The 15,770-nt window shown below is 52.5% G+C and overlaps 1 protein-coding gene across 1 annotated transcript in view; it reads left to right on the top strand.

Annotated features, from left to right (window-relative positions):
- Positions 1-14,634, top strand: part of Asb2 (ankyrin repeat and SOCS box containing 2) — a 37,305-nt gene extending 22,671 nt beyond the window's left edge. Inside the window, exons 5-10 of the mRNA XM_075947455.1 lie at positions 366-521; positions 1,348-1,593; positions 4,412-4,583; positions 10,294-10,849; positions 11,880-12,033; positions 14,055-14,634. Of these exons, the coding sequence (XP_075803570.1) occupies positions 366-521; positions 1,348-1,593; positions 4,412-4,583; positions 10,294-10,849; positions 11,880-12,033; positions 14,055-14,191 (1,421 nt within the window). The 3' untranslated portion in view covers positions 14,192-14,634. The remainder of the gene's footprint in view (positions 1-365; positions 522-1,347; positions 1,594-4,411; positions 4,584-10,293; positions 10,850-11,879; positions 12,034-14,054) is intronic.
- The last annotated feature ends 1,136 nt before the right edge of the window (positions 14,635-15,770 follow it).

A 15,770-nucleotide genomic window follows, 5' to 3' on the forward strand; every position in this document is an offset into this window, starting at 1 on the left:
AATTAATAGTACTAACAGGCAGGTATTGCCTTGGCCACCGACTGGTCCTCACTCCTGCCAGCCACGCTAAGAGAAAAAGTTACATGAGATATGGGCGTGCTAGCAGTGCCTAAGAGAACAAGGGAGAAAGAGACACTTCAGAGCTAGGGGCTCAACCTGGGAAGGCTTCCCAGAGGAGGTGGCATCTAAATGCATTTCTACAGCTAGGAACCCAAGCAGGACCATGAGAGGCAAGACGAAGGCCACCTGGGCTTGACAGATTGCAGAAGCAGCAGCTCCACACCCTTGCTCAGAACCGTGAGGGAGCCAGGACGTGTGTGGGAAGTGTGGCTGCCTCCCTTCACAGATCCGCTGCTCTTCCCCAGCCTACCCCGGGGCCATTGACCAGCGCACACTGCAGGAGGAGACAGCACTGTATCTGGCCACATGCAGGGAGCACCTGGACTGCCTCCTGATGCTGCTCCAGGCGGGGGCAGAGCCCGACATTTCTAACAAGTCCAGGGAGACGCCACTCTACAAAGGTAAGTCTCTAGGTTCTCATGGACCAGGGAGTCAAGAAGCCAGGCGGGCAGCGTGCAGACTGCTCCCATGAATGAGGGGTCCACTTTCCAGAGGGTACTACCCCTCCAAGATGCATGGGGGCATGCTAATCCGATCTTGCACTTGCACATGGGGTCACGCAATATTTCCCACGTGTCCTGGAGTCAGCATGCTGAGGGACACCGAAACCTTGGCTTGGAAAGCTGTGATATGTGTCTGTCGGTTACAGCAAGTGTAAGCACATACTCAGAGCACAAGCATGCAGAGCTTGGCAAGAGGTGGGGTGGGAATGTGTGGAGCGGGTGCCTCTTGGAGGGATGCCTGACCTGAACCCCCTAGGAAGGGATTTACCAGCTGGCCAAGCTTGTGGAACAGCATGGGCAAAGGCCAGAAGATAGGAGAGCCAAGGGCACCTTCAGGGTCTTTTAACAGAAGAAGCTGAAGGAGAGGTTTGAGGAGGATGAGAAAGATGGATTTAACCCGAGTTAAATGAGCATTTTTGTTGTCTAGATTTTTTCAGGCCTAGTGTCTGATATACCTTTGAAAAGGATAATGGTATCCTTTTAAGTATGGATACTCTAGAATATTCTAGGGGACAGAGTCCCTGGCCATGACTCTCTGGGTTTGAATCCCACTTCTGACATTTACTCTCGGTGTAACCCCGCGTCGGTCACTCTCTGTTTCACGCTGTTTATCTATCGGTGTAGGTATTGACATTGCATTCTTCAGGGGCAGTTGGGAGGATTAACCCAGCCGACTGCCAAATCTTCAAGGCCACACTGACTGTCTGTCTTCTGCCTGATCCAGCCTGTGAGCGGAAGAATGCAGAGGCAGTGAGGATATTGGTCCAATACAACGCAGACACCAACCACCGCTGCAACCGGGGCTGGACTGCGTTGCATGAATCTGTCTCCCGCAATGACCTGGAGGCCATGGAGATCCTGGTGAGCGGTGGGGCCAAGGTGGAGGCCAAGAATGTCTACAGCATCACTCCTTTGTTTGTGGCTGCCCAGAGTGGGCAGCTGGAGGCCCTGAGGTTCCTGGCCAAACATGGTGAGTGGTCATGGGACACAGCTGGCAAGGACCTCAGAGGTCACCTGGGAAGGAAAGCTATGTTGGGGTCATCTTGGGGGTGTTCTCTCGATCCAGGGCCTTGCAGAGCTGTGCTGAGCAGTCTGAAGCTGTGTTCAGGCTCAGTGGAGGCGCTGTTAGTGTGCTTACAGTTACACACCAGCATCTCTGATCCAGAAGAACATCCTCCTTTCAAAAAAGAGGAATCTGAGGCCTGGAAAGAGGAAGTGACTTATCTACAGAATTCGCTGTAGAACTATCTAGATTCTTGGACTCTTGATGCCCCTACCACTATTCGTTTTTGCCACGTCACACTGTGGGGCCAGAAGACCTCAGATGGAGATCACATCCTTGCTTTGCACGTGACTGAAACTAAAGGTCAGGGTGGGAAAGGGATTTGTCCAAGGTCACACAGTAAGTCAGTGACTGACAAGGGGTCTAAACTCAGGTCTCTACCCTAATTTCCCATGAAAAATCTTAACTGGGGAAGTTAAAATAGTACTGCTTGTACCATGATGTTTCAGTAGCAAAAACCTCAAGACCATGGCTTGTATTTTGACAACTCCCCCCACAAGCCCCTGGGATTTCTTTTCACTCCCAATGAAAGGAAGGGCCTTTTGAACACTGGGGAGGTTTAGACTATGCAGACCTTGGAGCTGCGCCGCAAGAAATTGGTGAGAACCTTCTGCATGTCAGACCTCTTGCCAAGCATGGACCTATAATGGGTTGAATGTGAGGTGCGCATCGTCCTAGCTCCACATGGGGAGACTGAGGCTTGAGAGGCTAAGTGACTGCTCACTATGAGAACCTGAATCCCAGCTTGTGTCTGCATTCAGCCTTCACCGCTCCACATGGTCTCAGCCTAGAATATCGACCCTGGGCCTTTGATGGGAGAAGAGGTCACATCCATAGTGTGTGTCAGGACAGAATGAGGCTCGTAGTCAGGGATAAATCTGCAGTGAACATTCTGAGAACATAGAGGCCAAGGTGGAGTCCTGGAACCCAGGCCAGCAGGCCATGCAAGGGCACAGTGGATGAGGGGGACTCCCCTCTCCAGGCAGCTGTCTTGTCCCCTGCCGACACTGAGGCAGGGACTGCTCCCTTCATGGGGGTCGAAAGCTAGTTCCTACATCAATATTTTTCTTGTTTGAGCATGCTGCTTTGCTGGCAAGCCTAGGCCTACTGGGGGGCCTGACCCCAAGGCCCAGAGGCTTGTTGAAAGTACCCCTGGACTCTCCCTCTGAGGGAAGGGCAGGGCCAGTCTCTGTCCTGAGCTCTGTCCAGACAGTTGGTATTGGTTGAGCAGCTTGTGAGCCTGGTACTATAATTCTATTATCTTATTTATGTCTCATAGTAACTACGAGAGGGTGGGACCATGATTCCTGGTCAACAAAAGGTAAACTGAGGCTTTTAAAAGCTACCTGGGACCCCAGAACTTGGGAGTCATGAAACAAAACTTGAACGGTCCCAATGGACCGCTGAGGCTTGCGCCGTTTTCTCAAGGCCAGAGAGATTTCCACTGCTGTTGAAAACGAAGTTATCTGAAAGGCCGAGGCGAGCACAGGGCTCTGAGAGAGGAGCTGTGGTTGGTACAAGGCTTTGATCTCAGCCTTCACGAGCCACGTCAGCTCATCTGCTTCTGCAGCATGAGGCCTACTTCCCTCTGCAGGGAAGTCATATGCACGCTGGTTCTCTTTCACACTCCATGGGAGGCAGAAGATGTAAAAGACTGAGAAGAAGGCAGGCTGCCACCAGGCGTTAGTTAGCCAGCATGGCTCAGTGATTCCTTGCTTTTTTAAAATTTACTTTTACTATTTTTTTTAAAAGGGTATGCATGTGCATTGCGTTTGTATGTGTGTGTGTAGTATGATGTATATGTGTTTAGTATATGAGTGTAAGTACCTACAGAGACCAGAAGAGGGCATTGTGTCCATTGGAGTTGGAGTTAGATAGTTGTGGCTACTATGTGGGTGCTAGGAACTGAACCCAGTGTCCCTTCTATTAGCAGGACATAATCTTTGCCACTGAGCCATATCTCCAGTTTCTCAGTGAAGCTTACAAGGAGCAAGGAAGCCATTTCATTCTTGTTTCTCCTGGAGAACAACACAAATCTTCACACCAAGGGACGTGGCTCTCTTGGTAGAGTGCTTGCCTAGCCTGTACGAGCCCACGGCCAGTCTCTAATGCTGTACACTCTAGTGTGCTGATATGTGCCTGTAACCCAGCATTGTAGAATTAGACACAGGAGGATCAAAAGTTCAACATTATCCTTGGCTACTTACGGAATTCAAGGCCAGCTTACATGAGATGATACCTTAGACTGATCAACCGGCCAACTACCCATCAAACCCAAATTCCGCTAACAAAGCCAATGAGGTTTCCTTTGGGAGTTTTGTGCTTAGCTGGAGCTGAGGCTGCTGTGAGGGCACAGCCTAGGGCCTTCCACAGTGAGGGCTGAAGGCCTGGTCTCTACGCTCCGACCATGTGGGTTCAGGTTTGGCTTCACATCTATGAGAGGCTTATCCTGGGTCCTTTCAGGCCCTGCATCCTGGGCTGTGATGAAAAGCTTACCCTAAGGAAAGCTTTGACCGCCCAGAGTTCTATATGAATACAGAGAAACAGATTTTTTCTGTGATGAAAAAAAATCTTAGCTTAGCTTGAACATCCCAGGGTTCCTTGTGGATTTAGACAGTATAGGCATGTCGCAGCACACAGCGGTTGGCTCAGAGGTGCTCACCACAGTGGCACTGAGTTATGGCGGAACTGCTGGTCACTCACGGCTCTGCTTCCTCCCCTCCAGGAGCAGACATCAACACGCAGGCCAGTGACGGCGCATCGGCCCTCTACGAGGCCTGCAAGAATGAGCACGAAGACGTGGTAGAGTTTCTTCTCTCGCAGGGCGCTGACGCCAACAAAGCCAACAAGGATGGCCTGCTTCCCCTGCATATTGCCTCCAAGAAGGGCAACTACAGGTCAGTCCGGGTACCGCCATCGCCATACACAGCACAGTTCTCTAGGGGTGCCCAGTGAAGGCAGGGTGGGGCAGGGCACCTGCTTGAGGCTGCCTGCAAGGGCAGGAAGGCCAGAGGCTGTCAGTGTGAAGGACACTCTCCTTGTGGAGGGATGCAGTGACCCCATGCGACTACCACCATGCTAACAAGAGCACAAGCTTGGTGTGTGGTCCTGCCACTGCTTACATGGCCAGCGCATCCTCTCAAGGGCTTGCTGAGGTGGAGGCCATGGTGACCTCTTTTTGCTAAGATGAGAAGGCTAAGATCAATAGAGGTTGATGACTGGTCTAAAGTCACACAACTTGTAGGTGGCAGGAATTTACCTGCTCCAAATAACCCAGCTAATCCTACTTAGGGAGCAGAGAGGAATCTGACCTTATGACTGGTTTGTTGTTGTTGTTGGGGTGGGAGGATGCAGAAATAGCTTGCAGGACATCCTAGCAAGTAACCGGGGATGCCTACAGCAATGCAGAGGGACCAAGCCCTGGGCCTCTCCTTGCACTTCATGTTCCGGTGGGAGAAGCTCAACTTCTCTAGAAACAATCTACAGGAGGGGAAGGTGTGCACACTCAGCCTCTCTCTCTCTCTCTCTCTCTCTCTCTCTCTCTCTCTCACACACACACACACACACACACACCCCAGAGCATCCAGACCTAAGTTGCCTGGTGGCCCCAGTAGATAAGGCCCCACTGATAAGCACTGAGGCAGAACACAAAGCCATTGCCGGCACCGTCCTGACAACATGCTCGCTCCCCTCTCTGGTAGCATAAAACTAACCATGGTGGAAGTTTACACACCATGGAGTAAGCTTCTCTCTGGAACCTGCAACACCCCACTCAACCAAGGGACCATTTCTAATAATTTCCCACTCACACATGGGTGGGAAAGGAGGCTTGGCAGGTGGGATGCTGGTTGTTCCTGAGGACACTTTGATCATTTCCAAAGTGTGGTCTCATTGCCGAGCTCTGAGATACAGGTCTGCCATGATGGCTCCTTTTACAGTACAAGAAACCGATACCCAGGTAGCTAAAGCCTTGTGCCTCAGTGGGCCAGCCCCCAGGCCTTGCACTAAAACCCCAGAGGTCAGACACTTTCCTATTGGTTGGGTGGTTCCCAACTGTGGACCCTGGCAAGTTTCTTTCCATTTTAGACAATTTTTATTATCTTTTAAAAACAGTTTTTAAAATACATCTTTTTTTCTTTAGATGGGTTTCAAAGGAAACAAACATTAACCACGGTGGTGTAGTGGAAAGATGATTTACATTATTAGAAAACCCCTGGCATGTACCTGGGACGCCAAACTGGGAAATGCTCTAACTACTCAGGCTGCCAGAAGAAAGAGAACGGATTGTGTTTGGTGTTGTCAGTAAGGCAGAAGGTATATAGGGGGAGAGGGAAATCCTCAGAAAAAGAAGCAAAGGCCCCAGGCGCCTATGCTGTCCCTTGGAACGTCAGGCTTCCCTGTAAGCCATCTACATACACAACCAGTTTCCCAAGAGCTGTCCGGCGAGGGGTTAAAGTTGGATCCCCGGCAGCCTCTGCCACCTGGCTGGGCCATGGCTCTTTGCTCACACTCTGGGCATGTGGCATTAGAGGCCCTCCCCACACTGGCCTCCCACGGCTGAGCAGGGATTTGATGTGGCATTCCATAGGCATTCAGCCACCTGCCAAAGCGCTGCCTAACCATGGCCGGGAGTGCAGCGCCTGGACCCGAGTCCATTAGCCAGATGTATCTGTTCTTCAGCACATAGGGTGAGGGGTACTGGGGCACGGCTGAAAGAGGAGCCTAGCATCCCTACCCCTCAGTCACTAGGACACATTTTCTGTCGTCCAGTTCCAGTGTGGCACAGGGACTTTATGTACCCAGAGCATGGGTAGACTTCCAAAGCAAGAATGGGACCCAGGACCCTGAAAGCAGGGGTTCCCGACCTCAGCTACACAGCCAGGATCCAGGCCCCACCTTAGACCAGTCTACAGCATTGGGTGGGCTTGGGGCAGGGTGCTAGGGTTTCTACATGGTGCCTGAGTGAGTTCCAGGAGCTTAGCACCTCTCTTGTGGCCAGCAGAAGACAGAGGCTTGTATTTTGGTGATCACGTCTGACCCACCATCGTTAAATATTCGTTTTACACGTGTGTGATATGTGTTACACGCATGCCAGGATTGGCAGCATGGCTCAGTGTGTTGGTAGTGGCACTGGCTAATTCTCATGTGACAGGGTGGATGCTGACAAGGGTCAGGCCACCATGACGTTTTGACTAAGGTCTCCGCTGGCTTGGAGCAGTAGGGCATGAGCGCTGTCACTGTGCTCTGGACATTGACCTCCAACTGCATCCCAACTGCCTGTCTACTGTGTGCTGCTCAGACTAAGGTGTGAGGTGTTACCTTAGTCTCCAAAGCAGGCTTGGTGAACAAGATGGAGAGGTCGTACTTTGCAGTGTGGGTACAGATCCCACCTTGCTAGGGCGTTTGAAGAATAAAGAAGATGAGAATGCTCAGCCCGTGGGGTCATGTTTGAATCATAGGAGTGGCTGTGAAGATTGGATGCCTGGCACTGACCCCAACAGTGCTCGGTGGCATATTCATTGAGACTCAGAGGAGGTGAAGTGTGTCTAGGGGGCCTCAGTGAAGGGTAGCCGTAGGCGTCATTGTGTCATGATTTGGTCTAATAGGTGTGGTTTAGAGAGGTTAGTGCCCTGCCTGAGATGACCCAGCGTGAAGCAGGTCCAGCTGGTTCTGAGCCTGGTGCTTCCTTGTTGTCTAAACTGTCCCACAACACCCTTTCCCTCAATGACAGCTAACTTGAACGTGTCCTCACTGCTCCTGGGCAGGGCTAAAGCGAGCCATCAGCACTCAGGTCAGCAGTCAGGGAAAGACTACACACACACACACACACACACACACACACACACACACACACACACTGGAGTAGTTAGCATCTTTACCAGGACCCCAGCTCTAGGGCAACGAGAGGGGGATTTTAATACTAAGGGGGCCTGGACTGAGGTCCCAAGTCAGAGACTGCCAAGCTGCCTGTGAAGTCTTCCCAGATGCTGCCAGGGCCTCCCAGAAACAACCCTGGGCTGGGTCTGTTTAACTTTCTGGGAGAAGTCAGCAAATCCAGCCTATTTCTTGGTGTCACCTGCTTACTTCCTGCTCTCCGCCCCACAAAATGACCTGGTAGGGGAGAGTCATCTGCCTAATGGGTTGTCCACATGGGCGCCCTCCATGGTGGCACACTCCTGAAAATGGCAGCTCTTGGGAGGTAGAGGCAGGAGGATCAGAAGTTCATGGCCATTTATGTGTGAGTTTGAGGCCAGCCTGGCTCACAAGAGACCAAAAGTTTAATTAATTAAAAAGAGGTGGCGTGCCACAGAAAGTCCTGGCCCTGGGTCTCATCCAGCGCCTCCACTCTGCCCTGGCTTGTTGCTTGTATTTATTCAGACCCATTTGCTTCCCTTCTGCAGTCCAGGGTCTCCATTCCCACCCTCTGTGAAATGGCAGCGCTGTCCTTTTCTCTTTAGCAGCTGGTCAGCCCAGCCCAGAACAGCAACCTCCAGTGCTGCGGTCCTAGTGGAGTAACCAGTGACCCGATGACTCACTGAGTTGCTGACTGGGTGCTTCTGGGACCCAGGACAGATATTGTCAAGTTCCCACATTCCTGCCCCTTTTCCTGGCCTGGGCAGGGAATCACTGGAGACCAGCTGGGGCCTGCAGAGATCCCAGCCCATGGGCCAGCCGCCCAGCCCGCCCCTGTCCCTGTTCTTTCCCGTGCTTGGGCGCGTCACGGCTGTTACCCTGCATTTGTTGGTCATGGCGGTGGTCCAGAGGCCCCAGCCCTGCCTTTGACCAGCACCTCTGAAGAGGAGGTCAAGCCCCTGGAGCCTGCACAAATAAAAATTAGGAGGCAATTAGCTCCCCTGAGTGTGTGAATTTCCGTTTGAGGTTTCTGAGGCAGATCTGAGCCAAACTCAGCATCTCTGATGATAACACTGCTGCCCTTGGAGAGTCCAGCAGGAGGTCGCTGGCATCCCGGTTCCAGGAAGTCAGAGGCAACGGCAGTGCCAGGAAGCAAGAGACATGGGAACTGGCCTGGTGGCACCTGCTTTCCCCTCCCCCTTCCCCAACATGGCCACCTCGTTAGAGCCCCCACAGGGAGGCTGTGAGGTCACCTGTCAGCTTGGATGAATCAGGGACTGAAATCAACAGTATAAGTGCTTGTTCTAGAAAGAGGCAGGGATCCAGGGGACAAGAGCCAAGATGAGGGGTCCTGGGGTCAAGAGCTGAGATGAAGGGGTCTTTGGTCAAAGCCTTAGAGCTATTTATCCTATGACCTCTAGTTCGTCGCTGGTTTTCTGAGCAATGTCTGTTAAAAAGATAGACAAAGCTTGCTCTGGATACCCATAGGGCTACAGCGAGGGTAAAACGGACCAGGCCAGTTAATGCGCTGTGAGAATTGTAAAACCCGTGACCTATCAGCTGTCACCCCGATTGCTACAACAGAAGTAGGAGAGTAGTTAAGAGCGTAGCCTAAAGGATCGGACAATCTGAATTCAGATCTTGGCGGTTTCACTTCCTGGCTGTGTGTCCTTGGGAATTCCGCACCTTCTCTGGGTTTCCTCCTCTGGAAGTCAAAGACTCTTACGAATACAATCTCAAAGGTCCCCTAGGAGACCTATGAAGATTTGTAGGTGGAGTGTTGAGATCAGAGCCCAATCCAGTGGCCGGAAGCCAGGACGGTGAGCTCCAGCCTTGGTGGTGGCTGGCTGAGCTCTCCCTGTCAAAAGTGGGCAAAAGGACTTTAAAAACGGGTGTGACACAGCCAGGAGAAAACTGCATCAGATAGGAGAGGAGAATGAAGGACATGGGGACAGGGTGGTTGAGACTTTTCTCCCTTTCTGGCTCCATGCCTCCCCTCACCACGTCTAGAGGTTCCATCCGATACCAGTGTAGCAGGAGAGGGAAGAAAGACAATTCAGTCCCCAAATGCCCCTCCTACTAAGTTCCTTAATTGCTGGAAGCCTCAATTGTTCTCATCTGTGGAATGGGGGCCACAAGACATGCTTTATGGGCTCTCATAACGATCGAACCAGATTCTCAGTGTTTCCTTCCCATCCAGGGTAGGGTCTGGTACCAGATTTCAGCACCCAACTCTACTACCCCTGCAGAGTAGCATGGGCTTTTAGTGGGTATGCCGGGGCTTCCTGCCACTTTCACCGGATTCCTGGGAGCCACAGTCTTTATTATTAGTGGATCAGTGTTTTGTTTGCATGTATGTTCACGTACCTCGTGTATGATTGGTACCCGCAGTCATCAGAAGAGTGCTTCAGGTCCTCTGGAACTGGAGTTACAAACGGTTGTGAACTGCCCCGTGGGTGCTGGGAATCGAACAGGGTCCTCTGGAGGATCATCCAGAGCTCTTAACCTCCAAGCCATCACCTCTTCATCCACAAGCATCCTTTATTTAGGCTGGAGTCCATGAGAGGTGCTTGAGACCGTAGACCATCTGGCTGAGGTTTTTCCAGAACTCACCAGCCAGCTCCACCCTTTTTTGGCTTTGTGACTAGGAAAACAGGCCTACTGATCATGGCTGGTCCCTAGGCGCCCTCTGCTGGCCAGGCCATGCACACGCGTGCAGTCTCCTGACCCGCATGTGCCTGGCTGTCCCCACAGGATTGTGCAGATGCTGCTGCCCGTGACCAGCCGCACGCGAGTGCGCCGCAGCGGCATTAGCCCGCTGCACCTGGCAGCCGAGCGCAACCACGACGCTGTACTGGAGGTGCTGCTGGCCGCGCGCTTCGACGTGAACGCGCCTCTGGCGCCCGAGCGCTCGCGCCTCTACGAGGACCGCCGGAGTTCTGCTCTCTACTTCGCCGTGGTCAACAACAACGTGTACGCAACTGAGCTGCTGCTGCTGGCGGGTGCAGACCCCAACTGCGACATCATCAGCCCCTTGCTCGTGGCCATCCGCCACGGCTGCCTGCGCACCATGCAGCTGCTGTTGGACCACGGCGCCAACATCGACGCCTACATCGCCACGCACCCCACCACTTTCCCCGCCACCATCATGTTTGCTATAAAGTGCCTTTCGTTGCTCAAATTCCTCATGGACCTCGGCTGTGATGGCGAATCCTGTTTCTCCTGCATGTACGGCAACGGGCCGCACCCGCCTCCCCAACGACTCGGCACCTTCCATCCAGTGGACGACAAGTCACCCAGTGTGGTGCAGGTGCATGGGGAGGGGGGCAGGGACAGGCGGGTGTCAGGGAAGGGAGGGCAGGTTGATAACCATACTTCCGAAGCTGGTTGGGCTAGTGGTTATGGCAGGTGGAGAATGAACCTGTGGCCAGCATCTTCATCAGGGACAGACTCCATGGCTCACACCAGGTGATGTAGGCCTGTCTGTAACCCCAGAGGCAAGAGGACTGTAAGTCTGAGGCTAGCCCCAGCTGCAGAGTAACTTAAAGTCATCTTTAACAACTTAGTGAGAGCCTATCTCATCCGGAGAGATGGCTCAGCAAGGTATTGGGACGCTTTTTTTTTTAATATTTATTTATTTATTATGTATACAATAGTCTGTGTGTATGCCTGCAGGCCAGAAGAGGGCACCAGACCTCATTACAGATGGTTGTGAGCCACCATGTGGTTGCCGGGAATTGAACTCAGGACCTTTGGAAGAGCAGGCAATGCTCTTAACCACTGAGCCATCTCTCCAGCCCCCTGGGATGCTCTTGAGGAGGACTGGAGTTTGGGTTCTGAGCACCCACCATGGGTGGCTCACCACCACCTGTAACACCAACTCCAAGGGAATCCCCTGCCCTGTGGGGGCACACACGCTCACATACATATATCCATACACATGTGTGCAGATAATTAAGAGAATAAAATAACTTTTGAAAAATAAAGTATAAAAGAGGGCCAGGGATTTGATCTGTCAGAGAGCGCTGAATGATGCGGTAGTTCATTCTCAGTCCATAATAATAATAAATTAAAATATACAAAATAGTTTGTATCCTTTTTTTAAAAAAACTGCCTTGGAATGGATGCCATATGCACAATTTATAGGTAAGGAAGTTGAAACTCAGAGAAGTGAGGGACCAGCCCGACTCATCTGTCTCGCATGCCAGGTGACAGATGCCCGTGCTAAGAGGACCACACTGAGTGGAGGAGTTCGTAGATCTGACCCGGTGTGGATCTGACCCGGCGACCTGGTCAGATCCTCTCTGGCATCACCTAAGAGTGCTGTGTTCCTCTTTCAGTTCTGCGAGCTCCTGTCGGCCCCGGAAGTGAGCCGCTGGGCAGGACCCATCATCGACGTGCTTCTGGACTACGTAGGCAATGTGCAGCTGTGCTCCCGGCTGAAGGAGCACATTGACAGCTTTGAGGACTGGGCCGTCATCAAGGAGAAGGCAGGTAGGGCTGTGGCTGCTGCTGCCAGTATAGCCTCCGTCCCACAGAGACGGACTTCAGGCGGTGTGACCCATGACAGTACAGGCTGTGCCCGGCTCTGCTCTGCAGTGTCTGCTCAAAGTGCTGGTGGCTCCTGGGGTGATAGATAAAGGCATCCAGCCTCAGAGAGATCATACCATCTGGGCCAAAGTCACATAGCTAGGTAGATGCTAGCCCAGGCCTGGTAACCTTCCTCCCTACTTCAGGCTGTTAGAAATAATTCTGGTACACAGAGGGAGCTGTGGATCTACTTTCCAGCACCCAGATCTCATCCGATGGGCAGCTCCTTTGTGCAGATCTGGAGCCTGCATTCCCAGTAGATTTCGGGCACACCAGAGTTGATGCTCTGCAGGTCACCTGGAGCAGCCTTTGTAGGGACACGGGGTGGCTGTGAGAATGGTGTCTCACCCCTGAGTAGAGAAAGAAGGCAGGCTCACGGCCCTGACCCTTCTAGCACTAGATGACGAAGCCTGGCTTGCTTGGGCCCAGGAGGCTAGACCCTGATCATTTGTCTGTCAGGCAGGTAACACAGGGACTGGTCTGTGGTAGGTTATCACCATGCCACCAAGACTGCTCCCATCCTTAGCACCCAATTCTGATGTGCCCAATTCCTCCTTGATCCCACCGGTTCCCTTGAGCCCTAACTACCATAGGATCTTCCCTGGGCACACATCTGGGTGAACAACTCTCAGCTGATTCCTTTGACAAGTAGGGTAGCAGCAGCAGGGGACAGGGGTCATCTATCTACCACCTACTCAGTCGCTGCTATAGAGAATGTCATAATCCTTCACTAACCAAGTCACTGGCTGCTGCCACCATGATCCCTGACCACCAGAGGGTGGAGTGAGCCATCTAGACTCGGCCCCAGGGGCAGAGGACTGTAGTGAGCACTTGGGAACAGGTGGTACACAGTTCTCAGGCCTGCCTTGGTTACTTTAAAGCCACTTCTCTCTGGCTCGCTCTCCACCCACTCCTGCACTAGGTGTTCTGAGGTCGACATCATTGTATCGTGGAGAAAACAGGCTAGCCCGGCCCCCCAGACTCTCTGGGTCTTGGGCTACCTGCTTTCCTCTCCACAGAAAATGCCCTACCTTCCTAGAGAGAGGCTCAGGCCCTGATGTCAGAAGTGGCAGGGACACCAGGTATTTGTCAGAAACCCCAGAGTGTCTTGAGGTCTTGCAATTGGGCTAGGCAGGCATTTGCCATCTTCCCTACTGGGAATACCTTGGCTTTCCTCATGAGGAACGTTCCTCCAGACCCCTTTCAGAGGTGCTGAACCTTCTCCATATCCTCCAGAAGGTACTGCTGCATCTCTGGCCCAGCATGTGTTTGTTGAACGAATGGATGGAGCATGCATGAATGAATGACTTGTTTTGGTTAACAAGCTACTTCCCCATGCCCAAATAAATTACCCAATTACCAGATGCACCCTTCTGCCTTTCTTCATCCCCACCTCCCAACTGAGCAAACACCAGACCATAAGGTACTCCAGGGGTGTCTGGGAACAACCAAGTAGGAGTCTACAGCCTGCTGGGAATCCCCTAGTTCTGCTGTCAGGCTTTCTGCTTTATCTGGCTTCTCAGTGATAGCAGGAGCCCCACACAAGTTTCTCAGGGGATGCCTGAGAGGTCAAATTCTGACCAATTGCTGGGACTGTTTGGGGATCCAAGTTGTATGTGAAGAGAAGAATTGAAAGACGGGTTGTAAGCCTGAATCCCAAGGACATCCTAGGCGGGGCGGGTAGCCTTACCCGGGAAGTGGGTGTGGCATTTACCTCGACCACTTTGGTCTGTGCAGATCTGTGCAGGTTGAAGGTAGTAAGGCACTTTGGTAGAAAGTCCCCAACTGTGGGGACTGCAGTTCCCAGCAGCAAGTACCCACCCCTCTTGGACTTAGCCTCATCATTGGCTGAACTCACTGCCCACACCCCTTGCTTAGTACGAATGACAAGTGTGCATCTCCCATCCATTTTCTCCTCTTTCCAGAACCTCCAAGACCTCTGGCTCACCTCTGTCGGCTGCAGGTTCGAAAGGCCATAGGAAAATACCGGATAAAACTGCTGGACACACTGCCGCTCCCAGGCCGGCTAATCAGATACCTGAAATACGAAAACACACAGTAACCAGCCAGGGAGGATATGACTGTTTTTGTGACACCTCAGGCGGCTGGCATCCAGAGGCACCTGGGGTCAGAACGAGGCTGCCAAGTGTGCTCTTGGGTCTCTGTACGAGCTTCACCCAAAGGGGGAGTCTGTGTGTGGAGTACGCGAGGAACCTCCAGTTTCAAACTGTGAATGACTCACAGACCTGCCTGTCTGCCATTTGGTATTTCCAGAGACCTTTGACCTGGGGCCAGGGCAGAGCTGGTCTGGGAAGGTGGTCCAGGCAGGAATCCTGGCCTTCAGCTGGAGAACTCTAGGAATGAGTTCACCTGCCTGGAATTACCTGGTCTGGCTGTAAGTCCCTCACTGGACTCTGAGCTTTCAGGCTGGGGGTGGAGGTGGGGGTGGGAAACCCTCAGTCTGAGTGCTTCATTGTGTACAATAAACGTTGCGTACTACTTTTCTGCCCTGTGACGTTCCTCCCTTCAGACTCTCCAGGCCCGAGCTTCTCAGCTGCTCCTGGGGTCTCAGCCTTGCTCCTGGCAGTAGTAGGATTGAACAGGGGCTAGGTACAGGGTATGCAGAGCCCCCTTTGTTGGGCTTTCAAAGAAAGACTCATGAGGGTATGTCCTTCATGGACCAGTATAGAGCCATTTGGTTTCTTCTCGTAGTTCAATCACCATGGAAACCAGAGCTCCATCACTAGTGGTGGGTCCATACCTATGAGTCCTCTTGATACCTGGGGTTGCACATTTCCTGATCCTCCTTCTCACGCCTTGTTTGCTACAGAAGTAGAAATAGTCAGGAAAGCAATCCAGACCTGGAGAGATGGCCGTCTGGAGAGCACAGGAGCCCTGGCCATCATGTTCCTGTGAGAGAAGGTGAGAGCAGGTGTCCCGTTTGCAGGTGAGTGCTGAGGCTCGGCGCGGTCATCGCCCTTAGTCAAAGGGCTTTGAGGCCCAGAAGCTGAGACCCAGCACATGCTGTTTTCATGGGTGTTGCACCAGTTTTTCAATGTTTTCTGTGCATGAAGGGGAAAAGCCTCTTGGGCTTTGGAGGGCTAAGCAGCATCTTGTCTATACCCTCAAGGTCATGATGAGAGAGAGGTTGAGAAGGGGAAGGCACTTGCCTGAGCATCCACAACATATCCCTGTGGGGTTGGTTCTAGTTTTGTGTTTGGTTGCACCCCTTGATGTTTCGCTGGAGCAAGTCCAGAGGGAACCTTGCATCCTCTGTCCTGGGGATGCTTAGCCTCAAAGGTACAGGGGAAGCTGCTAAGTGTGTTCCAACTCCCAAATATTAAATCTGGCCTGAGGCCTGGCCTTGTGGTCCAGCGATGATTGATTAGTGCTTGACTGCCACTCTGGACTCCAGTGTGCCACCAAACCCAGCCAGGGTGCCTGCCTTAGAGATGTCACACAGTATCACAAACTGCCTTTTGGAAGTCTGGCCCCAGTCATAATGCATGAGCATGAGGATGCTCGCCCTCGTGGTAGGAGCAGGAGACTGAGCACAGGGGAGCCCCTGTACTGGCTTCGGGTTTTGCTCGGAGCCACACCAACCAACTTGATCTCGCTCTTTCTTTGTTCTCCTCCCTCCC

This window comes from Microtus pennsylvanicus, chromosome 14 (genome assembly GCF_037038515.1).
Source record: "Microtus pennsylvanicus isolate mMicPen1 chromosome 14, mMicPen1.hap1, whole genome shotgun sequence".
NCBI lineage: Eukaryota > Metazoa > Chordata > Mammalia > Rodentia > Cricetidae > Microtus > Microtus pennsylvanicus.